Source organism: Panthera leo, chromosome B1 (assembly GCF_018350215.1).
Source record: "Panthera leo isolate Ple1 chromosome B1, P.leo_Ple1_pat1.1, whole genome shotgun sequence".
Taxonomy (NCBI): Eukaryota; Metazoa; Chordata; class Mammalia; order Carnivora; family Felidae; genus Panthera; species Panthera leo.
In genome coordinates this window covers 142456252-142476624 of record NC_056682.1, presented here as the reverse complement: position 1 = coordinate 142476624, position 20373 = coordinate 142456252, and the positions used below count along the sequence as shown (strand labels likewise).

General features: G+C 36.0%; 2 protein-coding genes across 3 annotated transcripts in view; one reads left to right on the top strand and one right to left on the bottom strand.

The window, feature by feature from the left end:
- Positions 1 to 1536, top strand: part of SEPTIN11 (septin 11) — a 92336-nt gene extending 90800 nt beyond the window's left edge. For both annotated transcript variants that reach the window (XM_042936129.1, XM_042936137.1), the window contains one exon: positions 1363 to 1536. In XM_042936129.1, the coding sequence (XP_042792063.1) occupies positions 1363 to 1441 (79 nt within the window). In that variant the 3' untranslated portion in view covers positions 1442 to 1536. The remainder of the gene's footprint in view (positions 1 to 1362) is intronic.
- Positions 1537 to 3218: 1682 nt separating this feature from the next.
- Positions 3219 to 20373, bottom strand: part of CCNI (cyclin I) — a 35189-nt gene continuing 18034 nt past the window's right edge. The window contains exons 3-7 of the mRNA XM_042936138.1: positions 15201 to 15329; positions 12123 to 12197; positions 11828 to 11968; positions 11309 to 11539; positions 3219 to 4791 (exon numbers count right to left, since the gene is read on the bottom strand). Coding sequence (XP_042792072.1) covers positions 4342 to 4791; positions 11309 to 11539; positions 11828 to 11968; positions 12123 to 12197; positions 15201 to 15329 — 1026 coding nt within the window. The 3' untranslated portion in view covers positions 3219 to 4341. The remainder of the gene's footprint in view (positions 4792 to 11308; positions 11540 to 11827; positions 11969 to 12122; positions 12198 to 15200; positions 15330 to 20373) is intronic.

Here is a 20373-nt window from a genome sequence, read left to right as displayed (position 1 = left end):
CTTAAAGACATTGTATTCTGAAAAGCAAAAGCCCTCTCCCCCACCTTGCCCAGATTGCTTTTCATTGATTGCTTAAGGTTGCCCTTCAGTCTGGAGTGTCCTCTTTCCTAACAAAATAAGCTGTTTCTGAGAAATGAGAAACCAGTTCACCGGGCCTATACTTTTCTACTACTCTGCTGTTGTGTAACACATTAAGATCAACAATTCTGGCATTTGATAGGCTATGAAGATTGTACTTTATAGTCAAGACAAAGGGAGAGGTTTTTCCCAGTTCACCCTTAACTCAGAAGCTCCTGGAAACTAAAAATGAATTGTGAGCGCTGCCCAAATTTCTCTGGTAAGATATTCTTGGTTACCTCTTATTACACTTTTCAATAATAAAGGGCTTGCAAGACAGAGGTCTCTATCCTACACCTGGGTCTTAGGCATATTGTTACATCATAGAAACCATAAACTCATTGTGAGTGAAAGCTTTAATTCCTTGATGTAATCTATGCTATATAAGCCTGTACTTCATCTTTTCTGTCTTAGTGAATTTGGTCAAATCAACTTAACTCAAAGCTTGCTGGACTCAAATCCAGCAAGGTTTGGGGGGTTGGCTATTTTCAAGTATTCTCAATCACATTTCTAGGTTATTTTGCAGGACTAGACAACTCACAAAAATTATGATTAATTTTGTAAAACTGGTTTTGTTTCTGTTTTTGGTAGACCTGTCGTCACAATCTGCTCCATACCATGGCAGATCTTGGTCATTTTCCCTCAGTCCCAGATACATACACAGGTCTCCTGTGCTTAAATGTGAATTTATAACTGCAAATGATGTTAATGTTTAACAAGAGACAAGTGTTAAACTCCTCACTCTCCTACAGTCAGCCCAAGTGACTCAATTTCTCCCAGATACTTAAAAAGATGTTTTATTTTCGAGGCACCACCTAGTGGCCAAAGCTCAAAACATTATTTAATAACAGGAACAGGAGACATTCTATTAACAATTTAAAGGCTAATATCAAGAATTTTGGAGGTTTCAGAAGTAATTACATTAGACAATGCCTTGTGTTATCAAATATAAAGGGCAAAGGTTTGAGTTAGAAATTGAGCCTTATTAAAAATTCTTAGCTATGTGGCATTAGGTAATTCTCTAACCCTCAACTTGCTAATGCAGACCAGGGGTAGGAGTTTTCAGGATGGTTGTGAGACCATCTGGCATAGTATCTTCCCTTTCCACCTGAAAATGTACAAACTACCTTTAGGACAAAGATAAGCTCCTTACCATGTTGGCCTAGTATCAGCAGTCACATTAAGTGAAAGGCCAGTGTTGCTCTGGGCAGTAATGTTCAAGCACGACTTACTTTCTTATTTCAGGAACTCCAGAATGAGTAAATTAGGAAGCTTGAAAATCCAGGTATGTAGAGTACAGCGGACACACATATGTTGTTTCTAACAGAAGAAAAGAAATACTACCTGGGGGACAGGCACCAATGTCTTAATTCCAACAGTGGAGATGTTAAGCTCCGTCTCATCAGCTCAACTGAGTGAAGAGCTATGCTCTAGCTTCCTTCAAACCAAAGGCAGTGTCAGCAACACTTGTGGCAAAATTGGTTTTACCTTTTTACTGGCATTTGGGAACACTCCCCATTCCCAGCCTTCCCCCTCCCCCACACTAATACATCATCTGTGGAAAAAATTCAGTTCTCCACAGATAACTTTATACTCTCAAATTGAACAAAAAATATTTAGCTTCTTCGCTATAGTCTGATCTTCAAGAGGTAGAGCATTCACTTTAACTTTTTCTGTTAAATGAAAGATTGGATAATTTATACCCGTTTATTCCCTTGCCTTTGTGGAGGTTTCATGGAATGATAGGCTTTCTAACCACGTGGAGATACCAATTACCCATAAAACTCAAGTTTCCAAATACTGAAAGAATAATTTGTGATGTGATGCCAAGATTTAAGACAAGTAACTCGGGACAGAGTAATGAGCAGGAACATATTCAATGAAAAACTCCATGCTGTTCAAGAATATTGTGCTTTTTCTGTCTCGATCCATGAGTTCAGGCTCCTCAGAGCCAAGAACCCATGGTAGCTCAGGTCTCTGGAACAGTGAACTTTTTGAAAAGGGTGCTCAGGAAGGTCTGGTCCCCTAAGTACCTTCATTTAATTGAACTATGGGTTAAATAGCTTTGAAGCATGAAAGCTGGCAGCCCAACCATCCCAACTCAGTTTCCCATAAGAACTACCATGTTCTGGGGCACCTGGGTGGCTCAGTCAGTTAAGTGTCTGACTTTGGCTCAGTTTATGATCTCTCGATTCATGATTTCGAGCCCCACGTTGGGCTCTGTGCTGACGGCTCAGAGCCTGTAGCCTGCTTTGAATTCTGTGTCTCCCTCTCTGCTGTCCTGCTTGTGTGCACTCTCTCTCCAAAATATTTTAAAAAACACTTTTTTTTAGAAACAATACTATGTTCCAAACTGATTTATCAGTTTTTGGTAAGATTAGAAAACCTCAAAGTCAACTAATTAAAATCTTATTGCCCTCTTATATTCAATCTGTAGTGGCTGGACTAGAAATATTCTGATGTTAAGAGTTTCATCCCTAGCTTGAACATCTGTTAAATGGAGGTAGGGGGGATTAAGTGCCATTTATTTAACAGAAATGGTGAACACATGTAGTTGTAAATTTCTTAGAGCTCCCCAATGCAGGAGAATTAAGTAACAGACCAGATGAAAATTAGGGTGTGATTTTTTAAAATGTGTATCTACAAAGCCAATCTCTTGCTATCTTCACCCATAAACAGTTCATGTTTTTAAATCTTCCCTCCCACTGCCTGTACTTACACTGAAGTAAAAGTTTCCCATTTGAATGGATTGCAAGGTTGTGCAGGCAGTCAAACCTTAGTAATTTCAAAGAAGTCAAGTGGTGACCTAAGAATACTCTTGCTCTGCTAAACCAGAACGAAACCAGTGGGCTAAAAATGATGTCATCCAGACATGGGTGCTCTCACAAACCATTCCATCAAATGAAAATTTACTATTTGGAAGGTAAGAAAAAGAGATAATAGAAAAATTCTTTACGTCAAAACCTACATTCCTCAGTCACATTTAAATCCTGTTTTATTTTCTGTGAGCATATTTTGGGATTTTTATCCCAATACCAGTGTCTAAGCAATCAGGAACTTGTACCTCTTCACAAGCAGAAAAAAAGTTAAAGATACAAAGGTTAAGGACAACTTTTATTGCTACCAGAGGCTTTTTATCATCAGCACATGGTTCTGACTGCAATACCTTCTTCAGACTGCACAGGGAGCTGAGGATCCAGAAGTCATTAAGAGAAATACAGGGAGGGTGAATAACTTCCATCAAGAAAATCCTAATAGCTTAACATAAATCTAGGGCACTGAATTCAGTTATTACATGTTATAGACCCGAATCATAGAGCTGCCCCGACATCTAGACAGTCTCTCCTACTGATTACAAATGAATGAAAACTGATCAGTTACCAAAAAAAAAAAAAAAAAAAAAATCTTAGTTGTTACAGGTTTCTTTGGTGAGCACCTGGATACATGAACTTTATCACAAATTCTTTTATATAAATTTCAAAAATGCTTTCAACAAATCTAATAACCATATCCTAATTACATGCCACTTTTAAGCTTCAATTTAAGAAAAACAAAAATAAAAACAATAATTTTGTTTCCAGACTCCAGGAATTGAAATAAGAAACCCAAAATCAATGTGGTAATGTCAGTCCTTTTTCTATTACCACTTCTCATTCATATAGGGCAATTTTAAAGTACCCTTTTGGGATTAATTTGAATCATGGATTAAAACATGGCTGTCACACTGAAATGAATTTATTCACTAAATTGCTAAAAAATAATTTTGAGGGTTTCCTAATCAGTGGAAGTCAGGCTATAGATCAACATGCATAAAGTTCATTTAGTATTCAATAAACAAGCAAGCAAAAATGAGGAAAATTAAATCAGGATGCTGGTGACAGAGTGTGCTAGCTATGAATTTTGGAACTTAAAACACTTGAATATAAATTTTTGACATGGGGTCAATCTCCATTACATCTTAGCAGAGAAAAGAATGGAACTGACAAATACTAAAAAAACTTAACTTAAAAAAAATGATCTTTTCTGAAGTTTCTAACTTTTTTGGTCTTTAAATGCTTAAATAATGTTGATTATAATTTGCTACCCAAGTAAATGGGTTTTTTTCTGGCTCACTTCAAATCGGCCTGATAAGGTATGTAACTTTATAGAAACTTTCCTGGTTTTCCATGTTCCTAATTCCCAGAGTAGTCTACCTTAGTTTGCACTTGAAGGTAACACTTGAAGCTACATGACAGAAACTGGCTGCAAAGGTGGACAAGGAGAGGTATGTCCCTCTTGCCTTGACAGATCAGTGCCACAAACAGAACCCACACTTTCTGAAGCATTATCTTCATTATAGAGCCGTTTGATTCCATCATAGAAGTCATCCACTTCCATTTCCTCTACTTTGCGTTTAGCAGAGGTATGCTTGCACCCACTGGCAGCTGGGAGATGATGGTAGAAGGCTGCTGCACCTCTGACTGGCACTTCTGGTTTGCTGTTGTCCTTGGAGAAATCTAAATCTGGGCCTGGGACAGAGGAGGGATGTAATCTGAACACTCCTTTGTCACAGGTCACCAGGGTGTGCTTGAGGGGACGGTAGACATAAACGGAATTTAGAGGCAGGGAAGACTGTAGAGAAGAAAGGTGATGTGCCACAAGCTCCCGACAGTGGATCAGCTGGGAGCTAGCCATCTGGGCCAGGAAGAAAAAAAACAAAGGTTGATCGTTTAATTAATATGCTGGCAGCTTTTCCTCACTGCGCCCTCTGTCCTCCCCAGCTTTGTCTCTCCCCACATCTTCTACTTGAAATCCAGCTATTCCTCCAGTCTACCCATCATCTTCTTAGGGATTATGTCCAAATCTGTACTTCTAAAGGAAGTCTCTTTGGACCTTTAATTCTGTAACTGCAATTATATGCAACATCTTCATGAAAACAGAAACTATTCTCTTTTGTTCACTGTGTATATGCAATGTCCACTCTTGTCCAGTGTATTCCTCTTGTCTACAGGGCCCTTCACTCTACCCTCTTTGCCACTTCCAATCTCTTCATGAGGACCAAGGAACAGATAAACACAAAATTCATTAAAAATTTAAGGAAAAAACCAGAGGCACAAAAAAATTTAAGTAAGGGATGGGGAAGATCATCTAGCTAAGAATTTAGAACAATTTAAGTATTTTGTTTTTAAAACAGCAAATGAGAACTTTTGACAAATTATATTTTTGTAGAAATTAGGCTTGACAACTTTAAGAAGAAATGTTTTTAATTTGGGGTTTGACTAATTTCTTCTTAACCTTCAGGATAGTTCAGGTATCCTTTCTGAAGCTACCCTTAACTCCTCTTGCCACCACACACCCAAATTCCAGGGCCATCTATATCTATTTCAACCTGTCATTACACACCACATCGTATTAAAATAATCCATTAAACATTTACTTTTTCCATTACAGACTATAAGCCCCCAAAAGGCAGCCATTGTATCATATTCATTTCTATTCCCAAACTTTCTTTTCTAGCACAGTGACTATAATAGGAGGCTTTCAAGGAGTCTAATTAGTCTCTGTGTCCTCCTTTCCCTGTAATTATAGCTCTAGTTAAAATAATCTTCCTCTAGGCAACATACATTTCTTCCCCTATTCAATTTTTTTAGCGGCACCCCAATGCCTACCAGAAATAAGCTAACCTCTTTAGCTTGGTATAAAGGCTCTCTACAATCTGACCCCAACCCTCTTTTTCAGCCTTATTCCCTGACTTACCCCAATTTCTGCCAAACAGGCGTGCTTTCTCTATTCTGTGTAAATCTTGCCCTTTCTTACTTTATCCTTGCTCATCCTGTTTCTACCTGTTAAAACTGGATTACCAATTCCATCCAGACCTGGCTAACTGCCACCACCTCCAGGAAGCCTATTTAAACTATTAACTATCGGGGTCACTTTCTAGTCTTGTATATTTTACAAGTATTTTTGGACATTTCTTAACCACATCTTATTTATACCTATATAACCTGCAGTACACAGCATAACTATGTGAAATACCAGAGAGAAAATAAAGTAATATGGTCTGCGATAACAGAAACATATTTGGTCACAATACTATTTTTATCTGTAAGAATATTATTTGTTATGCAGGAAAGCATCAGTGGAAAGAAGAAATCAACAGCAGGTGCTTTCACAGTACAAATGTTAAAATGCCTAAAACTGTCAGAAATAATACACGAAAATGACCATTTTTAATATCTACCGTTTTGTTCACTAAATTTTTTCCTAGTTTAAAAAACACTAGGTAACACCTTAAGGGCAAAATACTATTAACTAGTCTTAGAATTTCTTTTCTTCCCTTAAAAGAATTTATAATACTTAAAGATAGTCCCCAACTATTAAGCTTACAACCATAGGCTAGGGCTTATCATGTCTCAGGGATGCAGAACAAGCTGAGTCATGCTAAGAACAGTGGAACAAAAAACACAGAAGAGGAATGGGGCTTTAAAAGTTCTTTAAAGAAAGAGGTACCCTAGCCAATGCTTCAAGAAGCCCACAAAAGAGTGGTAACAGAAATGAAAGACACAAATTGGGAAATGAAAAAAGGGCTAGAGTATAATACTGTTCTTAGCAAATGACTAATGCTCGGGGGCCCACAAAAGTATCATACATACTCTCATGCCTTGGCCATGGGGCATAATACCACAGCAGAATCCTGAAAAGTAGAGTTCATATAGATGCTATTGGTTTGAAAAAAGACATGTATTTCAAGTAAAAGGAAGAGTATGCCACTATAATCTTTCTCTGTGAAAAAATTAATAAATTTTAATAGAACGTTACACAGTTGACCCTTGAACAACATGGGGCGGTTATGGGCACCAACCCCCAAAGTTGAAAATCTGCATCTAACTTTCAACTCCCCAAAACTTTATTAACAGCCTACTGTTGACCAGAACCCTTACCAATAACATAAATAGTTGATAAGCACATATTTTGTGTATGCATTATACACTTACAATAAAGATGGAGAAAAGAAAATGTTAAGGAAATCGTAAGACATATTTATAAGAGCGTACTGTAAAAAAAAATCAATTTATAACTGGACCCATGCAGTTCAAACCTGTGTTCAAGAGTCAACTGTATTTTAGAAAATGACAGAGCTAGAAAGACATTATTCAAACCAATACCATCTATATGAACTCTATTTCCATCCAATTAAATCCTTTTTCCAAAATAACATATCAAAAGAAATTCCTTCTAATTTACTACCTGAATTTGTTCTACGTAAGAGTATGACCCTTGCTGAGATCCAGTGGAGGAAACAAAACAAGCACATAAACTGGAATTACTACAACTTCATACACCAGACAAGTCCTCTAATGAAACTGTTTTAAAGTGAACTCATTCTAATTGTAGGATGTTAAGAGAACATCTATTGTTATTTTTCATGACTACGTTCACAGACTTCAAATACGGTAAACATTTTTAAGTATCGCTTGCTAAGAAAACAAACACAACTGTAATGTAGCTCACCAAGGAAGGTGGGGCAATTATAGGACAGACATCCAGATGGGAAAGGGGTGAAGAATACCATCACATAAATGATAGGTTTTGAAGGACCCATGTTTGGTGGACAGCATGAAGGACTGAAAACACCTGCTGCAGCAGTCTGATCTTAGGCACCTTAAAGAAGAACTGGGAGATCCTGGTGAGGAAGGCCTGCTTCTTTAATTCCCTACTCTAGTTAAAAAAATTTTTTTTTATTTTTTTTAATTTATTATTATTATTATTTTTTTTTTTTTTTGAGAGAGAGAGAGAGAGAGAGAGATAGAGAGACAGAATCTGAAGCAGGCTCCAGGGCCTGAGCTGTCAGCACAGAGCCTGACACCAGGCTCCAACCCACAAATCACAAGATCATGACCCGGGCTAAAAGCTGGACCCGCAACCAACTTAGCCACCCAGGCACCACATAACACCCTCCTCTAGTTTTAAACTACTGGAGAGAACATCAACTGTGACTACTGCTTGGCTAGGGACTAGGAAGACCACCACACTCTTTCAGCAAAGTTAACATCCTGAGATTCTCAAAGGTGGGCCACATCAGTCAGAAAGAGGAAGATGTGAGTACAGCTACAGAAGTAGGGCAATGAAAAAAGGGGTAAGAGAAAGAGGTTTGGCCATCTCAAAATGGCGACCAACATGTAGCTAAGAGGCAGGGGTGGTCAACTAGGAGGGAAGCTTGCCTTTCAAACCAGGGAAACTTTGTCTGAATTCCAGAGGGAACAAAGGCAGAGCCAGTGACAGTGGCCCCCGCACAGCATGAAGTATCTAGGATAAAAATGAGCAGTCCTCTCAAACCAGGATACTGGGAAACATGTTATAAGTAATTCTGGCATGGTCTCACCAATATTCCACAAAAATTTCCTATACTAGACCCAAGAATCCAGGAGGAATATTTATTTGAACCCATCTAATTACAAAGATATTAGACCTCGTATTCCTACCTAAACACAAATGAACTTAGCAAACATAGCACTGAGCCTTCAAGAATCCAGATCCACCAGGTTTAGGCCACGTATGTTGGCTATCAGTCCCAGCTGGTTTTAGAGAACTGTTAAGACCAAGTACCAAAATCTCAAGTGCTGTGACAATTGTTTTTATCTTCTCCGTTAGAATTTGAATACTACACAGGGCAGAACCTTTTTTTTGTTTTTTTACAACCACTGTATTCCCAGTGCCTGGATCACAGATTTTCCAGTAAAAGTTTGTGGAATATATTTATGTATGTATAAGAAAATTAAACACTGGTTTTCAAACTATATCCAAACAACATGCAGAAGGGAAGGGGCCATGTTCAGACTCTGCATCCAACAGGTCTCTGCCCCAAATACATTATTACAAAGAAATACTTTCCTACCTTACATTCTGGGATTGTGTGTGTACAAGATTTTACTGGAGTCAAGGGAAGGATTCCAGTTCTAAAAGAAATTCTGAAAACCACTGAACTAAATCTTTAAGGTTTGTATGGACAAAGCACTGGTCCTTTACTAAGTAGTCCTGTGGGTCTCTGAGAAAGTACCAAGTACCCTGAACTGCAGATTTAAAATAAAGGAGTTGAATGGAATTTCTAAGAAGATCCCTTCAAATTCCAAGAATTCCAAGTCTATAATACTACTTCAGTAAAAAAGGAACAAGTTTCAATGAACATTTTCTTAACACAAAACACCAGAAGACTTATGAAAGAGAATAAGCATATTTCCCAGTGTTTTTTAGAAATAAACTCTCAAAGCTACAGAATACATACGCTATTTATAACATTCTTATTATTTATGCTTCAAAGTCCGTCCTTTCTTTTTGACAGTAACAGTTCATATAACAACTTTTCCTGTACTAGCTTTGGGAATTAGCACAGAGATCAAGTCAGAGCATTTAAAGATGTCATTTGTCCCAATAAAAAAATGAAAAATGAAATGTAGAGGTTTTCTATTAACGTCCCATACCCCACTTCCACAGTCTAATGTAAATGATTAACATTCAACTTCACTTTCCAATACAATAGATAAGCAAAGTAAATTTCCTGTACCACACTATTCTCTTCTATGATTTGTGATAGTTTCTAAAAATTCTCACTAAATAGCAACTATCTCCTAGAATCTACTTTCACTATAGCATTAATTTCAATGGAAAGAAATACTTTTCAATTATAACAATCTAAGGTACGCTAGAAGAACTTATCTCAGGGTGCCTGGGTGGCTCAATCGGTTAAGCGTCTGACTTCAGCTCAGGTCACGATCTCGTAAGTTCATGGTTCGAGCCCCATGTCGGGCTCTCTGCTGACAAATAGCTCAGAGCCTGGAGCCTGCTGCAGATTCTGTGTCTCCCTCTCTCTCTGTCCCTCCCCTGCTCACGCTCTGTCTCTGTCTCTCTCAAAAATAAACAAACGTTAAAAAAAAAAAAATTGAAGAAAAAAAAATCTCTCTCCTGTAAAAGAGAAACAGCCTGTGTTTCTAACTAACATCATATGCCTATCTATCCCAGGGATATAGAACAAGCTGACCCATGCTAAAAACTAAACAAAACAGAAGAGGAATGGGCCGCTAGCTAATATACTGTGTTGATCACCAACCTTTTATGAAAAGACCCTCAATCCTTCTCTGCTCACAGACTAGGGCCTAAAATTTTCAGAGCTAAGAGGTAGCACTGAGGTATTTCTATGTCTGCTAACTTTCACAGTTCATATCTATGACATCAATTATAAGCATCTTACAAAACACCAAATTCAAGTATTATTCTCATTTTTCTTTAATAGTATTCTAAGTTTTATTAGTTCAATAACTGAAGCTCTTTGCTAAGACTAGTTTTTTTATTATAAAATATAATTACTTTAGCTCAGAATTTAAGTCTCTTCTCTAAATAAAATCCAATAAAATATATCAGAATAACTACTACCAAATAAGAATAAATAAGGACATATAAAGGGAAAGTGAATTCATAAGTCTTTTATGGACTCAGTTGGCAGAGGCATATGGTTTGCAGATCTAAACTTTACATTCTATTGGGTGACATAAGATTATTCAAAGCATTTGCTAACATATAGTACCATTACTAACTATCCATTTGAGAATTTTCTCCATTAAAACTCTTACATTTTATATAGATAGTTGACAAAAAATTTAACTGGCCTGTAAAATTTTATACGAATTTGCAGATAGAAGTGATTGACTAATTTTAGGCAATAATAGGAACTACCAGGACAAAACCTCTTTCAGAAAGTTAGCTTCTACTTGACAAAGTCTAGTACAAATACTTCACTTTCTAGTCAATTATTTGCTTGTCTAAAAAGCAAACTTCTTGCCATTTATGTTTTTGATTTTTACAAAATAAGCGAAGTATAGATGTACTATGGTGAAACCTACAAATATAGCTAAGAAGGTTCTTCATACAAAACTAAAGGACAATATATTATAGAGAATCTTATTAATTTGTCAAGATTCTTAAAAATTTAAGTAACTTAGAAGGGTTGAAAAGAAGCAAAAAAAATACTAAGCTTTACAAGAGAAAAAAGTTCACCTAACCCGTAAGTTTGAAGTGTATATTACTTTACTCTTGTCTCCTCTTAAAAGCAGTTTGCCATTATAAGATTAGAAATGTCTCTTAGTTTTATAGTCATCTAGCAACCCTACGTATCCCAATGAGAGATGAACTTAAAATGAACACTTAATTTGGCACCTACCTGTGCTTTCTGAAGCAGTTCAATTGTAAGAGGAAGCCAATCAGGAATAAGTTTCTCCATTTCCAAACTAACCATGGCCAGAGCAAGCATGGATCCTTTGAATTGCAGAAGTTGGTTGCAGGCCATACAATGAAGGAGTTGCTTGGTAAGGACTGCCAAATGTTGAGATGGGCTCAGTTTGGGCAAACTGAAAAGTAACTGAGGCCTAGCTGACACTGCAATGGCATGGAACTGAAAAGAAATCGTAAGAACATCATACTAGTTTTATTTAAAGTTTTAGGTAAATTATGCACAGAAACTGATATTAACCTCAGGTATTACTCAATTTCTTAAGTCTGTAGTTTTAGTTTCATGTAATTTGACATATATGTTAATTTCCCAGTTTTCCTTGGTTATCTATAGTAATTTTTCTTTTCCTAAAAATCACAACAAAAAAAATGAGTTGGCAATCTACTTTCTAGGTTACTAAAATAAGACTACATATTCAAATAAAAATCTGAGAGATTCAGGTATACTCACAATGTGAAGAAAATCCAATGGCGTAGCTGTGTGAAGATCCCAATTCAACTTATCCAGAATAATTCTCTCCATCCTCAGAATTTCAGATGAAGAACATCCACAAAAACTGTCTCTTGCCAACACCTTTAATACTGGAATTCTCTGTCAAAAGCAAAGAGGAACACGGCAGGGCGAAGAGGACAGAAAAAAATAAGCTAATTTTCAATTTTTGTTCACATAAATAGAAAGCAAGCTAATAAATGGAGAGAAATTTTCAAGAAAAAGACATAACTAATCTTTAAAGGAAAATATTTACCTCATCCTCCTCAACAGTCTTGGCAGCTAGGAAAAAACAGCTGATTGCAATACAACTCAAGTATTTTGGGTGGGCCTAAAATTTTGAAGAGGAGAAAAAAGCAACTTCAGTGATTTTTCAAAAAGCTGTAAGAGTTTGTTAAAAAAAAAAAAAAAAAACCAAACAAACAAAACTAGATATATAGGTGAGACAGTATGCACAAAATTCTAAGGAATAATTAATCTGATTCCCACCCATTGTTTTCTAAGACCAGGACCAACTTTTTTAACTTCACAACCCTAGCCATATTATATTCTATGAAAATACTATACTACATTGCTAGAAATTCAACCAATGCTAGTTAGCTAAAGTTAAATTTCTATCCAGCAAAAAAGAATTTAATTTTAGAAGACAATTTTTTATTCAATAAAGTTCCAAAAATTAACTCTTTGTACATGTGTGTATTTTTTGAGCTAATTTTAATCTTACTCTCTTTACCTGTCACGTCAGTAATATTAACATACTAGATGTTAGGAGAATTAAACCAAAAGAATATAAAAAAAAGACTATAAACACATTCGAAATGCTTTAAAAATTATAGGCTGGCAGATGAATAGAAATTTTCTAATTAAGTGTCCACAAAAACAAGTGTGTATTGTGTGTGTGTGTGTATATATACATATATACATATTCATATATTCATATGTATATGCATCATACATATACATATATACATATACATATATTCAAGTTCCATAAGAAAGGTTCCTAAATACATACAGAATCAATTAGTAGGGGGGAAATCTTTCTAAAGGGTTTAACACACATAGGAGGGCTTGAATTTGCCTGTTTTCCTGATCTATGACAAGGTAGGCCTACTTTCTATCTTATTGGTAGTATAAGAGTTTGCCAACCCAGCATCAGAATACAGTTTCAAATAACCAGAACAATTAAGTCCAATTATACTGAATGACATAGATGTAACATAAATAAGCCAGCCCTGTTTTGACATTTATTTTATACTCAAATATTACATTCCTGTGAAATTATGGAAATCTTCAGGTAACCTGATGCAGCTTTGATTAACTTATTTAATAAACACGCCAGTGACCACTGTCTTAAAGTGGCATACTGTCTAGAACCTTCTAGTCCTCTGCCTACATGAAAAATAACAGCTGGTTCAAAACTATCAACATTTTTAGGTAATCATTAATATTAATCAGAATATTATGATTTAGAAAGCACTTCCAAAAATATTGTCATGTCTATTATGTCTCAGCAGTTAAGGGACATCACACAAGTGATATAGGAAGTGAAGGCAGATCTTGCAGCTAAGACCATTTTCCAGGCTCCCTTATCTCCCCAAGTATACAACAGACCAAATCCTTGAGGTAATCAGAGTTCACTACAAAGAAGAGCCCAATAGTTAACAACTTTAGGTTAGGTAATGCAACCCTTAAATCAAGGGCACCAATAAATTTTATAATAAAAAGAATCCCAATAGCAAGTGTGATTTTTTTTTTTTTTTTTTTTTTTTTAAAGAAACAGTAGTTCTCACTCCTGGATGTACATCAGAATCATCTGTGCAGTTTGTTTTGTTTCTTTAAATACAGACATCCAGATATCACCAACTAGAGATTCAGATTCAGAAGCTAAATAGGGCTCAGGGTTCATACTTGTTTAAAAAATTTAAATTTATTTAAGTAATCTCTATACCCAAAGTAGGACTCAAACTCATAACCCCAAGATCAAGAGCTGCACACTCTTCCAACTGAGCCAGCCAGGTGCCCCATCAGGGTCCATACTTTTGAATTCAAGAGCTACGTAGCATTTTCTTCTGCACAGCTAGGATTCAGGCTCCATTCATTGCTGCAGCCTTGTATGGTCTGCTTTTATTTAAAACATGAATACATATTTCAACACAGATTAACCACCTAAGAGAATCTTATGCTAATAACATGACAAGACCCATTAAATAAGAAACGTGAAAATAATGACATTATACTTGGCAACATTCTCTAACTGATCCAGAAACTCCCCCAAATTTGTTTAAAATGTTCAATAATAAGGTAAGAACCTTTTCTGTGACAGAAGCTACAATAAGGTTATTAATAATTTGTGAAGGACATAAAAATCAATAAAGGACACTATCTTTCTCTGTAAGGGAGGTTAGCTATAGTAGGGGGAATGTGAGGGGGGGACTTGATACAGAGCTAAAAGTAGACGTCTCAGATTACCTACATTTCAGGCAATTAGTATCATTATAATTAAAAATTCTTTAAGTCTCTTAAGAGTACAAGTGTGAAACTTTATAAAAAGGTAACTGAGTGGCCATCCAAATTCTTCCACTGGCTTCTATTTTTTATAACAAAGAGTACAGCATCCCCGACACTGAATTCGTAGTTCCCCCAGCTTACATATTCCTAGGCATACAAATGACAACAAATGATTTACTCTTCTACTTTTTCATGCCTTGCCATTAAATGAATGCTGTATTTCTGATTTAAATCAATTGAGGGCCTACTATGACAAATTTCACATAATATAGCCAATGATATGTTACACCAACAGGGACAATATAAACTTCTTTATGTATTTTTGTATGCTGTCATTCAACAAAAACATAACAAACTTATTTTACGTTGTTCATCTTGTTATACTCCAAATGTATGCCTCTAGAATGTATTTATATATTTTCAAAACACTACACAATATGGATATTCAATAAATAAAGAAAAAAATGTGCAACAGGCTTATACTTTTCTAGTCTAGTTCACTGTCCACTTCTAGTACACCAATGTGTTTAAAGACAACGTTCTGCTGATATATGGTATTTAAAATCAGGAAATCAAAAATTTCACAGGTTAAGTATAAGTTATGAATACTTGTAGCAAAAAGAAAATTACAGAATACAATTAGAAATATTTCCAAAAATGTAAAGCAATGGCAAAAAACATCATGTCTTAATAGGCACATATACCATTTCCAGGAAGGTTTTCCACTCTTTTTCACTTTCCAGAATGTTTACTAATTGCCCCTGGTTTAGCATATAAACCCTCAAACAAGAGGTTGTGTTTAAGTGTATCCTAAAATATTTACCTTTACAGTAGCTAAAAACCTGTCCAAAAGACTGCTAGCCAAAGCAAATGTTTCTGGGTAAAGGTTGAATTGGTACTTGAGTTTGGCCAGCCACTGAATCACTTCATCTCTCTGGGATGGAGAAACATTCTATAAGGGAACAAGTAAAAGAGAAAGAGAAAAAAAAAAAAGAGAGAGAGAGAGAGAGAGAGAACAAGTGAAGTTCCAAGTTACCATCAAGAATGAATTCTCTCTTATAAAAGGTTAGCAAATGCAATGGAATACATTTAGATGCTAAAAATGTTAACTTTACTCAAAATCTATCAAGCTTGAGATGAATGAAGATAAAATGTTATTTACTGATCATAGCATTTATTATCAATATCCACCAGTCTCTTTTTCTTTATTAAATAATCTTCATTATGTCATTTCACCATATACTTATACTTCAATTAATCTAAGGTGTCCAGGGAATATATAACACTTTAAAAGTTTAGGTATCACTATTATCAACTGAGAGTAACTTTGGAATTAAGTTTCCCAATTCTAGAGAATAAGAAAATACAGGGAATTTCTTTCTAAGGCAGCAAATAGCCATTAAACCATCTTAGAAAATACAAATGGAGTATGGCAATAGGATTAATAGCCCATTAAAATTAAAACTAAAATCAACAAGAATAAATGAAAGATACCAGTGACAACAGATGAATTACAAATTTAAAGATCACAGAAAAATACTGAAGAGAAAATCACCTGAATTAATTTACCAATGGAGATATTACTATACAAACATATAATGTTACTGCTTCCTATGTATTATTTTAAACTGCTTTATAGGCTTAATTTTTAGATGGTACACACTTTAAAGTAATTATTATTTAGATAACTTTACCCTTGAGTTTTGCAGGCCCCACAAAAAAAAATAAATAAAACCTAATACTTATAATAAACAAAATAGATCTGTAAGTACTACTTCTGCCAGGTAAACACAACAAAGTACAGAAATGACTGTGATTAGTGGAAAAAAGTATTTTTAGTAAGTGAGGGTTCCAGACAAGTAAAGGTTTAATCTTTAACCCAGATTATAAAGCACTGCAGTCTTTATAATCATAACCATTTTAGATGGAAAGCTTTTAAAATATATTATTTATCTAATTCCTTAGAAAGTAGAAAGGTCATAGCTTAAACCTTTTTCCTGATTACTCTGGGTCAATTTTATGAAATTAATTCTTATAGCACAGAAAGATACATTAAGAGCTATTAAAACATGGAGGGCTGAGGTGCCTGGGTGGCTGAGTCAGTTGAGCGTCTGACTTCGGCTCAGGTCATGATCTCGGCAGTTTGTGAATTTGAGCCCCACTTCGGGCTCTGTGGTAACAGCTCAGAGCCTGGAGCCTGCTTTGGATTCTGTGTCTCCTCCTCTGTCTGCCCCTCCTATGCTCATGCTCTGTCTCTGTCTCTCAATAATAAATAAACATTAAAAAAAAAAATTTTTTTTTAAAACATGGAGGGCTGTATATCTTAACAACTTTATCTCCTCCAAGTTTAAGTTGGAATTTCTCTCTCTCCCTCCTCCTGGCTTTCTTTAGTCTTGTGAGAAATACATGACTTGGTGCTCATTAAAATCTCTGCCATTGAACTAGCTAGCCAATTTCTCATTTTTTTCCAACTTCTCTGTCACTTTTCACTTTGGCACAACATAGTAAAGTGTTTCTTAGTGTGGGTCAAACCAACTAATCACACTTATTATCATTTTTACATCTAACTCTAAACCCAGTTTTAACTGGTATTTTAGAAGATTAACTGCCATATCTACCTTCTGGTCAACTCCTTTTGTCAATAAAGAATGACCCTAGAATACTACACAAGAAATACGGACAAGAAAATGAGATAAAAATGGTTTACAACCTCTTATGTTAACATCTCACCACCAAACTGGTGTTAAGACTATGACCAATAATCTGAAAACATCTGACAATCAAAACATTTAATTCAGTTCATATTAATAAACATTTAGTGTCTATCATATGACACATCCTGGGAATACAATGATGAATAAAAAAACTTCCTATTTAAACTCTGAAACTTAAAGTCTCATGGTGAGGCAAACTTAAGAAAATATCAATCAACTGTGATTAGCGTAAAAGAGAGGTATGTATGAGGCACTAAGGGAGCATACTGGAAGGGCACTTGGTCCTGTGTGGAAGTAGAATGAAAGCTTCTTATAAGAGACAACAACACATCTGCATCTTAAAAAGTGAGGAAACAATATGATCATTTTAAAGGCACGGAAAAGAGCTGTTTTTTTAAGCCTGTGAACTTTACTCTGAAGCATAGGAATGATGTTAACGCAGAGGAAATAACCTATTGTTAAGCTCTTCTGACTTACAAATAAAATCAAGGTGGGTGAAAAAGACTGCTAGAAACAGATACTCTGAGAATCAGTGGTATAATGCCACTGATCAAAAAGAAACATAAGGCAGTTCATGAAACTGAAGCTATGGGCTTGACAGGTTCTGGGTGCATAGAGTAGCAAGGGAATTTATATCCTGCACAGACTATTGTCCAACATGACAGAGGAAACTGGAGTTACGCTATTAGAACCAGGAGCTTCAATTCTCTCTCAAAGAGTCTCAAAAAGGTGGCAAAACATTATCATCTGGAGCTGGAGCTTCTTGAGAAAGGCGAGAGGAAGCAGACACAGACTGACAGCTAGGCCCTGAGTCAAAAAGCAGTTAGCATAGTCACTGGTTATAATATATCATTTTCCACAGAGCCCTCAGGTGCTACTTTAAGAACTAGTTCCGGTCTAGGGGCTCCCTGAGAGCCAAATGAAGGCAGTCACGATACTTGTATATGGAGAGACTTAAGCATTCAAGAGAAATTAAATTCCTACCAAGATGAGCTTTTATCTAAAATGCCAAAACAGAAAAGTAATGTTAAGCAAGCCATCCAAACAAATCAATGACATGGAAATACATTCATGCAAGGAGAAACAGATGGTGACAGAATCTGATGGAACTGGGGAGGTTTTAGGGAGGTGAAAGAACAATGATCTAGAGTATCAATGAAAGAACAAAGACACCATTAATTCCACCTTCAGCTCAGACATCTACACAATGGGGATAGAGGAGAAAAAGATCCCTAACTCATAAATTATATTACATAGTGTGTTTATTTGGTATTTTTGAATTAAACAGATAACACAAACATATAACTGTAAGAAGTGCCACAAAAGATGAACATAATGTGCTATAAGAGTATGTAACATAGGGAACATGGTTATATAGATTTCATATCGTAGCTATAAAACTAAATGTAGAAACAGAATGCAAAAGGCACTTAAAATACTAGTTTTGTTCTTTCCACTTCTAAAAATACCTGATGCTCTAGTGATGCCAGAAAAAATTTACAAAATATTACATATAATTTTTAAACCAAGTATAATACAACTAGTTATAAAAGAGATAACAGGATCTTTAGACTTTACATCTTATATTAAAATTTGGGAACAGAGCCAAGAAAGCATTCCTGCATGGCTAGTATTAATATCACTAGTCAAAATTAACAAAAATAACAACTACAACAAAAAACTCACAAAAGGTTAACAGTTTAAGACTCACTCTTAGGGAAGTCGTACTAACATCACTTTTTCAAATCGATTCAAGCATGTACTTATGAAACAGTAATATTATTAGGATAGCTTTAGAAAAATTAAGTTCTGTGTCTAAGTAATCCCATTCAGAAGGAAGGACAGAAGGAAGAAAGGAAAGCAGAACTGCCTGCCCACCGCAGATAGTACTTCTTGATCAAGGGATGTTTTCTTTTCCGTGGATTCCTCAAATAGGGTTAAGAGAGTTCAGTTCATTGGTTAACAGCCAATCCTCAAGAGAATTTATAATGCATTGATTCAACCTGGTAAAACATAGGGCTTTATATTTCACATGTTACATTCTGATCATTAAAATACAAATCCTCCCCAGCTTTAAACTCTAAAAGGCTCACCATTACCTAAAAGATTAAGTACAATCCCCCAGGCATGGCATACAAATCCCTATGATCTACCTCTCCAGCCTCACTCACCTTCCATCTCTTTCTGCCTTAAAATTCATACTGTAAGGATAGCACTTGTATATTTATAGTCCTTCCTTGCTTCTGCCATGTTATTTTATTCTATCACTGCTCCTCTGTTCATACTGTTCCCTCTGGTTGGAACACACCCCTTCTCTTTTACCTGTCCTATTATTTATCCTTGAAGAGCTATTTCAATGGTCACTCCTCACTACACTTTTCCTAGTAATTCTAGTTGAGCAAAGTACTTTCCTCTGCTCCCACAGCCTCTCCTGTCACATCTCTAAAGTTGAACATTAAGAAAAGTTACATTTCTGCTTTTCGCTATGACAGATTAGGTAATAACCTACAGTCCAGCGGAGAACTAGAAAAGCTATTCACCACCACCACCACCACCACCACCTGTTTTGAAGTCATCAGAACTTCTAGGACCACCAGGCTTTGCAGATCTAAGATCCTGGATGCGAGGTACAGGTATCCTCAAATTTCAAAAGTCCATGTTATGTCACTTAGCTTTTACTGAAAATCTACATTAGTACATGAAAAACTCTGAAGAGAATTTTCACTTTTACGAAAAAAGGCAAAAAGTAAACACAGCATTCAGCACTTGTTTTGCAACAAGATGTTAAGGAGATGGTGATGGTACACCCAGAGCAGCAGATCGGTACTGCCAATCTCCTTTCCCCAGAACTACACTCAGTATCTCAGCATCAAGCCACCATGGCTTTGAACATTGTCTGAGAGCATCAGTACTATCTTGAGTTACTTTGTCCATCTGTTAGCAAGATGTGTCCTAAGGTATCAGAAAAGCCAAAGAGATGGTCTAGGAACACTCAAAAAATTTCCCTGATAAGTTAATGGTAATTGTTTCTTCACTTTACAACATTTCAGCTTACAAAAGTTTTCACAGGAGTGTTCTATTCACTTTTGAGTATGGGGAAACCTTAAATGAGAGGAATCAATATTCTATAGTAGTTTTCCTTCAGGGCATCTGCCCCTCCTGTGAGTATGCCAAAAGACTGAGTATGGGCAAGGAAACCTACAGAGCTTTTGAGGCTTTTATAGGGCTAGAGACAAAATATGGAGACTTGAGGAGCCAAGAACCTAGAGGGACAGGGAGGGT